This window comes from Anopheles funestus, chromosome 2RL (assembly GCF_943734845.2).
Source record: "Anopheles funestus chromosome 2RL, idAnoFuneDA-416_04, whole genome shotgun sequence".
NCBI classification, from domain to species: Eukaryota; Metazoa; Arthropoda; class Insecta; order Diptera; family Culicidae; genus Anopheles; species Anopheles funestus.
The window spans coordinates 55134245-55148658 of record NC_064598.1 but is presented as its reverse complement, the minus strand read 5'-3'; the positions used below and the strand labels follow the sequence as shown (position 1 = coordinate 55148658).

The 14414-nt window shown below is 42.5% G+C and overlaps 2 protein-coding genes across 3 annotated transcripts; one reads left to right on the top strand and one right to left on the bottom strand.

Annotated features, from left to right (window-relative positions):
• Positions 1-2034: 2034 nt before the first annotated feature.
• LOC125760669 (uncharacterized) lies at positions 2035-9925 on the top strand. Of its 2 annotated transcripts, XM_049421032.1 has the most exons (9): positions 2035-2077; positions 3874-4153; positions 4235-4713; positions 4776-4929; positions 5010-7970; positions 8058-8234; positions 8349-8366; positions 8606-8639; positions 8721-9925. In XM_049421032.1, the coding sequence occupies exons 2-9, from the start codon at positions 4041-4043 to the stop codon at positions 8727-8729; spliced, it is 3945 nt and encodes a 1314-aa protein (XP_049276989.1). In that variant the 5' UTR covers positions 2035-2077; positions 3874-4040; the 3' UTR covers positions 8730-9925. The 2 variants fall into 2 exon arrangements, with proteins under 2 accessions (XP_049276989.1, XP_049276990.1); XM_049421033.1 differs by lacking the exons at positions 2035-2077; positions 8349-8366.
• Positions 9926-11309: 1384 nt separating this feature from the next.
• LOC125760681 (zinc finger protein 62 homolog) lies at positions 11310-13338 on the bottom strand. Its single transcript, XM_049421049.1, has 2 exons — positions 12945-13338; positions 11310-12860 (listed from the first exon to the last, which is right to left on the bottom strand). The coding sequence occupies exons 1-2, from the start codon at positions 13041-13043 to the stop codon at positions 11418-11420; spliced, it is 1542 nt and encodes a 513-aa protein (XP_049277006.1). The 5' UTR covers positions 13044-13338; the 3' UTR covers positions 11310-11417.
• Between the last annotated feature and the right edge of the window lie 1076 nt (positions 13339-14414).

Below are 14414 nucleotides of genomic sequence, written 5' to 3'. Positions count from 1 at the left end.
CTAGCAGTATACGAATTCGCTTTTGTGCTGGAATTGTCACTGTCGTTCTCCATTAAGTTTTTGAGTAATTTAAATTACAGATCAAAACTTTTTTAAGCGAGTTAAGAAATATTATTTCGAGTAGCAAATGAAGAGAAACAGTCAGTTGTGGTGTCAAGAATAGAGTATTTATTTAATTAAGGATTGGATCGTTTTGTGAATTGGCAAGATGGTAATTGGTTGGGAATTTGTCGGATTGGATTTTTTTAGTAGGTGGACGCGTTCTGCTGTTATGTCGCTAAGGCGGTCTGTTGCTATAGGTGCTGGTTACAGGTGCTGTAGAAACGGCCATCAACGAAAGGTGCATTGGGGGCATGTTTGGCTTGGATTTGTTAACTCGCGTTGGTTTAATCAGTGCGAAGATGAACAACCCACCAAAAACGGACGAATAAAAAGCAGACTGAGAAGTGAGAAGAGAAACATTTTATAATGTGTGGCGGTTCGAACGACGAATCGTTAAACTTTAGGACAACTGAAACTTTGAATGTTTCGTAAAGAAAACGTATTCGTAAAGAAAAAGTTATTTCTTATCATGAAAAACTAATTATACTATATTATAATAGATTATACTAGATTATACATTTACGCACATTGAAAAATAAAACAACACAAATTACATCAACCAACATCGCTCGCCAGAAAAGTCAACTGTCCATCTTCACCACAACAAGATTTCTTTTTCTCAACGGCGGACAAATATGATAGTACAAATATACAATTTTGACCTCTCTTCGTTACCGTCAATTTCCAATTTTGATAAAAAAAAAACCATCTCAAATTGTATTTTTACGAGCACACATTAACGCACTAAAAGTACTAACTTTCAAATGTTTTCAACAGTCAAAAGCATCATTTTTAGTACAAACGAGCCCCCAATAACATTTTAGCGGATTGTTGCTTGGGAATTGAAATGTTATCATGAGCTGTCAGTGGTCACGTCAGGCGCATATTGCTCGTGTAACCGCGGCCTAAGCGAAAATAAAAATAAAGAGAAAACAAATGGCAGATAAAGCTTGGCTACGTTTTGCTGACGGCGATAAGGAAAAATAAAACTGTGCAGCTCAGTTCGTTAGTTTGATGTGCTGCTACGCTTCCCTTTCCACTTCTGTTTTCCGCATAGCAGTGGAATAATAACGTTGCAAGCCACAGTTTGTGTCTGTCTCGCTGAATGAAGGTGTAGTGTGCGGATAAAGAGTTTATTCACATGCAACGCATTCCATGGTGGGCCAGTTGCATTTGCGTTACATAAGTATAGTGCGAGATGTGTATCAAGTGAAAAACACTCCTATATTTGGGTGGATGACCATAAAGTATGTTGAAAGCAACAGAAGCAGCAATGATAAAAAGGCGACTAGCAGTAACGGGATGAAGTGTTTCGATACTGTGCAAGAGTCGCCATATTGATTTCCGAGTTCGGAAATGTAATCCAAGAAGGATCATTGACGGAAGCATACAAATTTCCAAGCAGTGTTTTTATTGATGATAAAATAATAGCAGTGCAGAGCTATTTGTGGGAAATTGAAAGTGCACGTATGAAGATGATACGCTGGTTAATTAATATCCAAAAGATGTGAATATCGCCTTGTCGTACGGGCCATTATTATTTTAATTTCTGTAAACCAGTGCGACCGTGCGAAGAAAGCAAACAAGATTGGCACCGTGAAAGAGTGAAAAGAAAAGACAGTGTGAAAAAATTGCTACAGTCAATATCGCAATCGTAGTGTGAGCGCGCACGCACACGGCGCATAGTGTGCGTGTGTAGGAGTATTGTGTGTATGTCAAAATATAGTGAAAGAGTGGAGTGAGTTTTTTTTTGCTGCTGGTAACGGGAGTGGTGTATACGGCGAGTGTATAATAAACATCAGTGTACATTACTAAGACCGTCGTTTTTGTGGCGATCTAGTAGCTAGTTGTTATTCGAAGAGGTTCCCTGTGAAGCTTGCAATAGCGGCAGTAGACGGGGTAAACTGCTGCGGTGGAACAAAAATAGAGGAGCGATGGTCACAAGGAAACCAGCAAGAACTGTCCCTAATTACAGGTAACGTAATGAATATATTGTGCTATTGAATTATCAACCTCCAGTGGATGATTTGTTCTGGTTCTTTCAATGGAAAAAGTAGGTTTTTGGGTTCCAGGGCTAGAATGAGGTTCGAAACGTCAAATAACCATCGGTAAGGCGGCTGATGATCGAAACTAGTACTATACCACCTAGCAGGTCAATTTATGAAGTGTTCGGAAATAAAGTGGACCAAAAAAGGGGTTTTTTTAGAATCCTTCATTCTGAGTCATCTGCCAGCTGGTAGTAGTGTTAGTGAGTTTGCGAATGTTTCACATATCTTTCGTACGCACACTCACTCACACACACACACACACACACACTAATTCGCATACACCCTTTGCGTGTGTAAACGCAGTAGTGAAAATTCGACATGAAATTTGTAGCAGGATAATTCTAATGGGACAATCTTGAACACACTTTCGTTACATGGTTTTTGGATAGTTACGTGTTTTCTGTGTTGATGTCGCAAAAATAGTAGCTACGTGCAGTAAATATGAGTCGTAAACCATGTTCACATACTGACAAGATTATTTGTGTTTTCTTTACCATTTCCAAAAAGGAGATAAACAAGGAACCGAAAATATCCTTGAAGAAGCAAAAATCGGTGTTACAATGTTGTAATGAATGCAGTATTATGTTCCCATCCCACAAACAGCACCGCTGGTATGGATTGTGCTGAAGTAACGAACGGAACAGTGAAGCGATGGTATGATGAAAACTGCAGCGTCGTGTTCCCCATTATGGCAATCTTTGCGCTGCCTTTACCACTGCGATTGTGAACGGTGTGTGGTGAGGCCTTCATTTCCGTAGTTTTGCAAACTGTCGTATTCGTTCGTCATTCGGCGACTTAACTCGAAATGGCAAACACAAGTGGGAGTAGAGAAAGACACGTACACCCAGCTGCTAGCTGCTGCGATTGAAGACATTGAATGTATAATCAACCTTCCATTCGGGGATAGCCGCTGTCAATTTTTGCGTTATGCGTGGTCCGAAACGTACGTACGTTCTACTTGCCAGTCAATGCAAAAGCAGCGAAGCGAATATACTGTTATAAAACCAGTACTTTCGTTCTGTAGGTTTCTTAGCTTAATCTTAGTCCATAAATGTAGGTAATAGAAGCCCTTTTAAGCATGAGTACAACACACATCCGTTAGGTGGGCATTGTGTCTACTGTATCTACTTGTGCAATTGGCTAAGAACTAAAAAATGCAGAATTGCTTACGTTCACTTCTCTGGACGTTTGTGCAGCGAAATTCTGCAGACACATTGCAGAATGAACATTTAATAGTCTTAAAATTTAAGAAAAACAAATCTATCCTCAATTATTTACTGTCTCTGAATTGATTCCACACCGTACAGTCGGTAGCATACATACGTCTTGCTCTCAAATCGTACATAAATCAATATTCAGTAAGAGCATCCTTTGTGCGTTGAACAAACAATAGATACGAACGTATCGAATAACTTACAATGAGCCAAAAAGTTAGTCACGAAATGCCAAATAAAAGTCATAAAGAACCAATTTGAAATCTATCCTCTCATGGATAATATTTTATTACAGCTTTATATTGACAATCGTGATGCAAGAAGTGTCCGTTGTTATCATGCCATGATAAGGTGAATCTAATCTGCGTCGATCCCACCATTCCAAGAGGGTTGAATAAATACTGAATTATTCGTTTGTGTTTGCATAACTATCGTTATAAAGACAATTGTTTGAAATTTTTCAATTCTGTCCAAAAATAATACAATGATTGTTTTCTTTTCTACTACAGCCATTGCCGGATAAACGATCTGCTAATTTGGCAGCTCCTCTTCCTACATTCGACGGTGCCATATGGAAAATAAACATTCTTCCTAGTGTGAACGTGTCTATTGCATCGAAGTAATTGTGCAAAATAACGTATTGCCCCAAAAAAAAACGATAGAAAACACCGACACAATGGCTACGAGTCCCGGTTCAGATAACAATTGTAACATCTACATGCCACCGTTAGGATGTTCCGTGGCGTCCTCGCATGACTTCAGTGATTATCAATGGTTTACAGATTTTGGGTAGGTTGCATAGAAAGCGTTTAAAATAGTATGTTTATAATAATATGTTCGTCGTATTACATTTGCTGTTCATTTATGCAGAAGTTATCGCGATGGAGTGACCACGCACCAGAGCATCCTTTCGGCACTATCCGCGTCGTACAATGGAATTGGCGAGCTGTCGTACTACGAGAAGATGGCGAAGGATATTGATGCCAATCTGGCGGAGATCGATATGGAAAGCTTCCGCAAGGAGGATATCAATTCGCTGTTGACCGCCATCCCATCGCAGTTACGACTAGACGATGCTGAGCGCAAAGCGCGCAACAATAATCGCATTTTCTCGACGATAACTAGTTGTACGGCGGCTGGACTAATACCGGCCGATATGATGGACAATTCATTCTGCAAATCGGAGTTGCTGTTTTCACCGGTGAAAGAATCGCACATCAGCGTGGATTCGCTGGACATGGACGGATATCCGGACGAGGAGGACATCATTCTAACCTGCCAGGCGAATAAAGATAACTACACGATAGCATTTGAGCAAAGTATACTGTACTCGGAGGAAAGTTATTACGGTAAGCATTGGAGGCTGGAAAGAGGTTTTGCTGGTTTAATGTATAACTCTACCTTTTTTCAGACGGCCCAGAACACTATGGTAAATACAAACGTATGAACCTGCTGAATAATTTACAAAACCGTGCCCAATACATACGGCACAAAGATTCCATGTCCCGTTCGGAAGTAAACTACACAACTTGGAGCAATTTGAAGCGAACTGGAACATTGCAAAGGTATGTATGGTCACAGAGAAACAGCTGGAAGTTTTGTACCGACCCACAGCATTATACTATCATTTTCTTTTTGATTACAGGCCACCGATTGCAGTGAATCCGCTGATCACTCATATTTCGCGTCACAATCGGACATGTTTCGTACGGAAAAGTTTCAGCATGCCCAATTTGCAATCGGATCAACCATGCTCGTCACCAGCACATCTTCCTTCAAAGGATCAGCATCAACTGAACGTTTCTCAGGCCGGAAATGGTCACAATTCGGAAGAATCTTTTGAGAGACCGATGCGTACCTTGCTTCCAATGTACACCCTACCAACGGATTCAGAGAATGAAAGCAGCACCAATGGAAATGGAGTCGACGAAAACGATCAATGCGATGAGAACAACCATCTGCCGAATGAACATCGTGAGTCACGGCAACAGCAACCGGAAGACCAGCAGCATCCACAATTACAACACCAGGCGCAACAGCAAACTCTGCAACAGCCATCGTTTAATTTGGTGAAGCTTTTCATCAAGCAGAAAAGCAGCTCAACGGACACCTGCATGGATGTGTCATCCGGTTGCTGGCCAAGCGATAGTACCAACAGTGGCGGTTCGGGGGATCATCAGATGCATCATTTAGGTGCCGGAGCAACAATTCCAGCCATGCGGTGTCGCAAGAAAAGTATGCACGATTCGGGCAAATGTTCCACAACCGGCGGTGGCAGTGTCGGTGGAGGAAGGCATGGTGAAGAGGAAGAGTTTCAATTGGACAGCTTAGATGCACAAATTAACAACAGTCACGTGAACACTAACAACAACAACGGCAGTCACAGCGATGTCGATGAGGAAGGTCTGAATGGAGAAAGAGGAGGGCCTCCGTCGTCGCCGCAGCGAGCTCAAGGAACGAATGGGGCGCAGGGTGTTGGTAATATGAAGCTGAATGATTTTAATCGGCAAATGCACGGCTCTCCCCGTAGACAGTACAAGGGATTCAATATGAACATTGGCGGCGGGCGAAGATTGCTGCATGAGCTTTTGCAGCAACACAACGGTTGCAGCATTGGATCGGCCAGCGCGTTGAACAGCAGTAGCAGTATTAACAATAACAATAATCACAATCTAAACAACAACAATAGCTATAAAGACACCAACAGCGATACCAGCCGCACGTCGGAGAACTTAACGCAAATATTCAATCACAGTGGCAATAACAATACCACCCTCTCCTCGGGCTGTAAAACAAAGATTCCGATCGATATGATAACTAAATCGATGCAAACTTCCCTCATCGGTACACCGACCACTAATGGAGGCAATGTGGCAAGGGAGAAGGTGCGCGTAATACCACCCTCGTTTCTGGATCGCCTGAACGAACTTGGCGATAAGCAGAAAGCTCCAGTGTTTGTGGTGTATCCCAACTATGCACTTCCGGATTTGGGCTTCCTGAAGACACAGAACGAGGTCGTCATATCGCCGCTTACGTTTAAAGAAACGATGACGGGTGCGGGTCGTCCGCTGAAGAAACCGCGCCCAGTTTCAATGAACGACATCGAAAATATACGGCAGCGTGAGTATAAGCACGTGACTGACTGGAAGTCGCTCGTTTTTCTGCTTCCAACAGAGTACCGTAAGCTGCTGCGTCACATTCCGGAAGTGAGCGAACTGAGTCTGTCGACTGAGAAGCAACCGATGTTTTGCATGACTCCACCATTGCGACGCGGAGTCGCCCGGGGTGTGAGTTGTGATTGTACCAACTTATTAAATCAGAATACGCAAACATACAACAGTTCGAGCTCGGGTGGAAGTTCCAGCGCAGCACCAAGCTCCGGATATCGAGGATCATCAACGATGCTAACGACGGACTCAGAGATGGATGGTATCTTGGGACCGTCGAATAGCAGCAACATTTTCAACAATAATCTGTACGTTTACCAGTACGACAGTCCAGCGGAGGTTTTAGTACCCTGCGAGAGGCCCCCTTCTGGCCGTACGGTAGGTGGAACCCCAAAGAGCATCCTTCGGCGGCCGCAGGGAACGCCTAGAGGGGTTAGTAATCCAGCATCCAGTGCGGCTAACAATCACAGCAACATGAAAGCCAAGCGTAGCAGCATGTTCGAGGAACAGCAAATGCCGCATTATCCGCAAGCATCGCGGGAAAAGAGACGTTCGCTGCAAGAGCACCATTCGTACAACTTTTACGAAGATGCCGAAGAGGAGGAAGAACATTGTGCTGCTGAACCTAAGCTTCACAATTCACCCAACATGACGCCACATCCGCGGTTAGCCAATACACCAAAGTTACCGTCGGCCGACCATTACCATAAGCTGAACAAGCTGGTAGAGTTTGGCGATAACGATACTGCAACCGTTGGTGACGCTAACCATCAACAATGTATCGACGATGATCTGGATGCTCGTGCCCGGGCGGAGCAATTTTTGTCACACGTACCGAAATCGGAGCTCAAACACTATGCCGAAATTGCGCATATTCTGGAGTCGACCGAGATGATCGAATCTTCCGAGCCGGCATACGATCGTACCCGGCTCCGTAACGAGGTCAGTCGATTGCTGTCACAGAAGCGAAACGTTACCTTCACCAAGCAACAAACAGTCCCAAGCGTCTCGAACGCTAACAGTACTACACCGGTACGACAGCAACCATCCCCGGCAACGGTTTTGTTACGACCGACGGAAATAAAGTTTTCTACACCACCAAACTCTCCGAACATGTCTGTCACGGTGGCAAAGACGGGTCACCACCATAACGCGACGGGAATGGCGACAGAAAAGAAACCACCCGTTGCCCAGCGTACACCATCGTCATTGGCAGGTTCGCCTGCTTCCGGAACGGAGAAGGAAAAACAAGATAAAATACAGACCAATCGGTTCAAACGTTTGCAAATTCAATGGGAGCTGCTGAGCAAAGAAGCAAGCGTGAAGGCGTCTACCGATGGTCAGCGAAAAGAGATTCGCAGCGGTGGCAATACACCAACCGGTGGTAATAGTGGTTCCAAATCGCGGATTCCACGCCCTGTGAGCTATCCTACAACTAGGTCAGTATGCTGCAACGAGACATTCGTTGCATTTAAATATTGTTCTGCCTTATTTTATACATTGTTCTACACCCGACAATCTTACAGAACCAATTCTGATCCTGTGGTGAGCAAAACGTTAAAATCACCTAGCCGCATTGTGGCACCGAAGAAGTATGGTGCTATACAGTCTCCAGTCACAACACCTCCTACACCGGCTCCACGTACGCCGAGCAAAACGTTTAGCAACACCACCCCGAAGAAAGTGTCGTCTGCTCCCTCTCGGTACGTATTGCCTTTGCGTGGCGTTCGTTGATGCGGCAAACAAAAGCACAAAATCATTGGTAGTCGGTTGATACGGCATTTGTTGATAAAAATTGTTTCCATTTTAATCCTCAGCCCCGCGACACGCACACGGTGAAGAGAATACGATATGATTTATATATGTGTGATAAGTCCTTCACTAACTGTCTGTATGATTCTTTTTCCTCTTTTTCCTTCTTTTTCTTATGTTCATCACCTTTACTGCCAATTTGCATTATGATTATGATTTGAATTCCTCCTCTACTGAACCACTCCGACCTGTAAAACAATCATATCAACTTTATCTTTATTTGTTGAAACATTGCAATCAACATTGCATCGACAATGTGTAGCATCCCGCTCGGGAATCGCAGCAAAAAGTTTCCTGTAAGTATGCGTCACTGTGCTGTGAATCATCGCTTACTCGGAAGCTTTAGTAAAGCACATCCATATTAATATTTCTTACAGGCTAAGTAGCGAAACCACGCGACTACAGACGTAAGGATTGTTTCATGAGCGGGCAAGGTTCTGATGGAGCTAGAACGGAGCGGAACCCACGATGATCGTATGCTTTTAAACCAAAGGAAGTGTATAAATATTAACCCAACTACCTGTTTATCGGCAGAGGGCGATAGATATGCGCCACATCGTCTAGCAAAACGATGAGTAATGGAAGATGCTGTAAATTGTATTTTGCCGGTGTTAGGAATATTTGCTCCCAACATTCTCTCCATGTGTTAGATAAGAAGAAATGGTAATGATTTTGTAGGTCTGTCACGAGAAGGCTACGTAAATATTAGACTGCATTACACAGCACAGTTGCGTATCGAACTGCATCGAAATTTCCGCACAGGTCCTTCTACCGTTGGATGTAAGCCTTTATTTTTAGCCACATATATACACACATACAATCGTTTGTTTATTGTACTGTCGCTTGTTAGGAACGATCAATCCACTGACCGACGTGTCTCCGTAACGGGGCGAATATAATATATACAGTAAGAAAATGCGACTGAATTGCACAGAATTGTATGTAGATAATTGAACGATGGTGTTCTGTGTGGTGTGGTACAAAGCTTTGCTCTGTCGTCCCCGTTACGGTGACATGATTGTGTCCTGAACTGCAAACGCGCGCTGCTTTATTCAGAACAAGCATTTCCTGAAACATGCTCATACATCAAACGCTGTATATCGACTAGCGCTATTTTAATTTTAAAAGTACTAAACGTTCTGATAAACCCTTTTGTAGGCATATGTTAGAGGGATTAATGTCTTGTTTCGTTTGCAAAAAAAGGTGTATCGACAATATAAGTCGGTGAGAGGAGCGGGAAAATGAGACGGAATGTTCTATCAGCAGCAATAATTATTCAGCGCTTCTTAGTCAGCTTGCTTCATAATAGCTATACAATATGCATAGAACGATTATAATACTCATGCGCTCTGTAATCAATGCCGTAATATTCATATACATATATAATCAAGCGTCAACAGTGCAGAAGGTAGGATAGCTAGAGGAGAGTGTTATGGAGCGAGTGTTAAAGATGGATTAGAATCGTTTAGTATTAGTGTGTACAGGCATATTACATGTAGGAAAGATGCATATTTTTCGGTATTATTACTACTATTTTTTTCTTGGCTTTTAACGACCTTACACAGGTCACGCTGGCCATTTCTGGCTTACTAGACTTATTTTTCCCACGTAGCCGGATAGTCAGTCCTTGCTACGGGGTGACCGATCCGGATCACCACATCCGGATTATCACATGCACCACCGGGGCGACCCATTACTACTATTATTATTATTACCATTTGTTTGCTTAACGGCCAGAATCAGTTTGCCTAGTTTGAATCGTGTAGCTTCATTAAAGCAGACCAAAACACTAAGTCATTAGAGTAAAACTTCTGAAGAATTATATTTTACTCTACTCCTAGTCTTTTCTATTGATAAACATTAAAAATTTTATCTCTTGTTTCACTGTACTCTTGTAAGCACGCATATAAGCCAAACTGGAATGGAGAAGGAATATACATCCTTCAACGCTCTCGAATGCATTAGGGACGCGGACCATTGCATGCGTTTCGTATTAGTCTAAGTTTGTGACTAAGATACCGATCAATGTAAAGGCATTGCTTTCCGTGAAGCTACTTCTTTCTTCATTTACCTTTGCAGAGTATTGTTACCATGACCATGATTGTAAATCTAGGTATAGGATACAACCCAGGCTCTACTACTACTAATATACAAAGATACAAGCTAAAACCAAAACCATCTGCAACCATTGCTATCGCCATTGCTATCGCTTGCTGGATACATGTTTCTGGAGTGTAATGCAATGTTTGATGCTAGTCAATGCGATTGAATTTGTTTGACTAAGTATACACAATCGATACACGCATTAAAAAAGGACGCATTGTTAGGATGAGAAAAAAATAATAGCATTCACCCTCTCACTAAACTATACCTCCTTCAGTTAATAGATATATTGCCAAATGAGAATGAAATTGTTAACCTTTCAGTTTTATTACCGTTGTTCATCGCCTAGTGCTTTGGCTGCAGCTATGCAATGAACAGATCAATACAGCGTGCCATAACATTAACGAACGGTCAACACGATCGTGTTCAGTTATTTTGTTTTATCTTCTTATTACAGTCAATCACGTATGTTGTATTGGACATTGAAAGTTAATATATGACATGTATTGTTAATATAATATTGCATCCATGAGTGTGGATAAAATGCATTCGCTATAGCGCGCGCTATTGGCATCACCGCTTCGCTATCACTGTTGTTTGATGTGAGCAATCGTTTCGCTTTGGCTTATTTATTTTGTTTTCTAATCGCGGCAGTGTGCAAATCATTCAAACATAATCTATAGTCATAAATAACAGATATGAATATATTTGATGAAATGAAGTAAAAACGATTATACAAACTGCTGGAATGCTAATCTAATAAATAAAGCATTTAATCAAACAATATGAATGAGATAAATGTGTCAACTCTCCTCTTTGATCACTCCGCTAGAGAATTATAAAATATACACAAATACATAAAATTACGTTATATATTTCCATATAGTTATATATTTCTATATTAATACAATACACTCAAATAGGCGAAACCTTATTTACAAAATAACGGATTTCTACCATGACGGACGCAACTATGACAACGATTTCTCCGCCGATGCAGCTGCAGCCAATAATTTCTGCTTTTGCGCTTCTTGCCATTCGATCGGATGTTTGCGCTTAATATGCGCATACATATTTGCATTTGAATTTGTTTTGTGATCACACACGCTGCAGGAATATAGTGACTGCTCGGTGTGCAGTGCTCGATGTTCCTTCAAGTAAATCTTGCGCTTGAACCTTTTCCCACAAAATTCACACTCAAACTTGTCCTGCGCATGTACCCCTTTACGATGTTGGTACAAAGTGGTAGCATTTTTGCAACGCTGCTGGCAAATATCACACTCAAATACTTCATCCTTGCCCGGATGCACATTGCGTGTGTGATTTTTAAGACCTCGAGCCCCATTTACCCACACGCCACACTGAGGGCACTGCCGCTTCTCGTTCACCGTTTGCCCAAGATGGCCACGCACGTGCCGTTCAAGGGCGGCCTTGGTACGAAACTCTTTACCGCAGGTGTCGCAGATTTGCTTCTCGTCAGTACCGTGCATGTGATTAATATGGACTCGCAGGGCCTGCACACTCGAAAGCATCTTGCCGCAAAGGTGGCACGGAGCCTGCACGTGACGCAAGATGTGTGATTTGAGTTGATAACTTTTTTCATACGATTGGTGACATTGATCGCATTTAAACGGGTAGTCCTTTGGTTCGGCACAATGATGCCTTTTATTATGCTGTCGAAGCGTGTACCGGCTGCGATAGTTTTTCTGGCACATTTCGCACCGAAAGGAATCGGGTTTCACGTGAAACGCTATATGGTCCAGTACCCTAAACGTACGGAAAAACTTTTGATTACAACATGCAATGAATCCGCGAACGTTATGCGCCTTCCGACAGTGGATCTGTAGCCGTTGAAAGGTGGAAAACTCTTTGGAACATACGTCGCACACCATTGAGAAAAATTCTCTGATACGATTATTGTCTTCTATTCGCTTTCGCATTACAGAGTTTCTATCGTTTTTGTCAAAGTTTTCGATATGTTTGCTAATTGTCTCCGTTGGATCATCACCCTCATTATTATGCTCACCAGCGTCTTGGCCAGTATCGTCGGCACAACCGAAAACTGATGTTGCCTTTTCTCTGCGCGTCTGGGGATTTTCTTGATTTAAAGTTGTCATAGCGATCTGCTCCATGGAAGGCGGAATATCGTTTTTACTATCACTAGCACATTCCTCGTGCTGTGTCAGGTTAGCATTGTTATCATCCGTATGATTTTTCTTTTCTTCCTCCCTTAAATCACGCTCATGTAGATTGATTTCATTTTTCACGACCGTCTGATTAACGCCAGCATTATCGTGTTCGGCTTTCAATTGCTGTTGGGTTCGAAGAACTAGCTCCAAAAACGTGTAAAATTCTTGAACTTTTACTACGCAAATATCACACACTTTGGCGGGGAAGCTTTCATTTTCTGCAAACTGTAGAGGAACGCAAATTATTTACCATTTGTGAGGAATATTTTGTTGCGTTTGGTTTGTGTACGACTACCCACTATGACCTACCTGCATGTGAAAGAGCCTTTCCAAATTTCCACAAAATCTTTTGTCGTGCATTCGCACCGAACCTCCTGGACGATCCAGACAAAGTCGACAGCGATCCATGTTGAAATTTGTTATATTTTTACTCTTTTATTTTCCGTTCGTCCGTGCCATACGAGGGATGTGAAGAGAAATGTAAACAAACACTACCAGTGTTGCCAGCAGTTGTAAATGCATTCTTTCGTTATCGATGACCGGGTCGTACACGTGCGTAAAATTTAAATATTTAATATAACGATTCTATTACATTGCGCACACAGGAAAGAAGCTTGGCAAGTAGAGAGTAAAATCATTTTATAACGTTAATCACATTTTCAAGAGCTTGTGAACGATAAATTAGTCTCGTTGTTCAATTCCATCCTTCTTGCCATTCCGTCCAATTGTGGAGTAATACAGTGCATAATATAAACAAGCTGACAATCGAAGAAACGAACGCGAGGATATAGCTTTCTTCATTTCGAAAAAGAAGAATGCACAGTAGGAAAGAGAAGAAGGAGGACAGCGACTGTACGAAGAAGAAACAGTTGTGCGTTTTTCAATCAGTATCAGCATAAGTAGCAAACGTAGCAAACAAACAAATTTCCTCGCTGAGTGCAGTGCCTGGAGCGTATGAATGTGTGCGTGATGCAAAGTGTTGAATGTAGGCGTAGTGTATAATTTACCGTAATCCCCGAACAAGCTGCACTGCGAATTGAGCAGCGGCCATCCTCGAGCAACTCGTTTCACCGTGTATCGCGAGTGGAAAAAATATAAGTTTTTACAGTGCCCCTCAACTGCTGCAGCATGTACCAAGTGAAACGTTACGTTTTTTAAGTGAAAAAGCATCAAATTCATCGTGTGATCTGTGTTACGCTACCATAGCAACAGGCGAGAACGCAAGTCCCTGGTATTATTATTACCCAGCAAAAAGATGGTTGTGCAAGTCTTCATACTCCAAGATTTGTGAATCATCATCGAATAACGGAAGTTAAGCGCATCCAACATATTCCTGGCAGCAGCAAGCTTGGTAAGCAAAAGGTGGCCATACGCCATGGCGTAAGAAAATATGGCGATGTATTTTTACGCTCTGTGTAGGATCATCAATGCGATATATCGGACACGAAGGCCTCAGGCCGTGAGCGAAATAAGAAAAACCCTGGGTGACAGAACGAGACGCAGAGATCGCAAAGATAGCACAGGAGGTCTATTAATAGTGCAATTCATACTTTGTTAACCGGTAATCCGTGTTGAGCGAACATCTTTTGCGAATAGTTCTCCGAACATCGCAAATGGCATGATAAGCGCACAGTCGGTTAAACAGGTTCGCCTCGGAATACTTTCAATATTCCTTCCTGCCTGCCTCAGCATATACCCAGCGCACGGAATTGGGGCCGAAAAACTGAGTTGGCGTTGCTCCAGCTGTCATCAGTCTGACATTCGCTCGGTCGGCTGAGG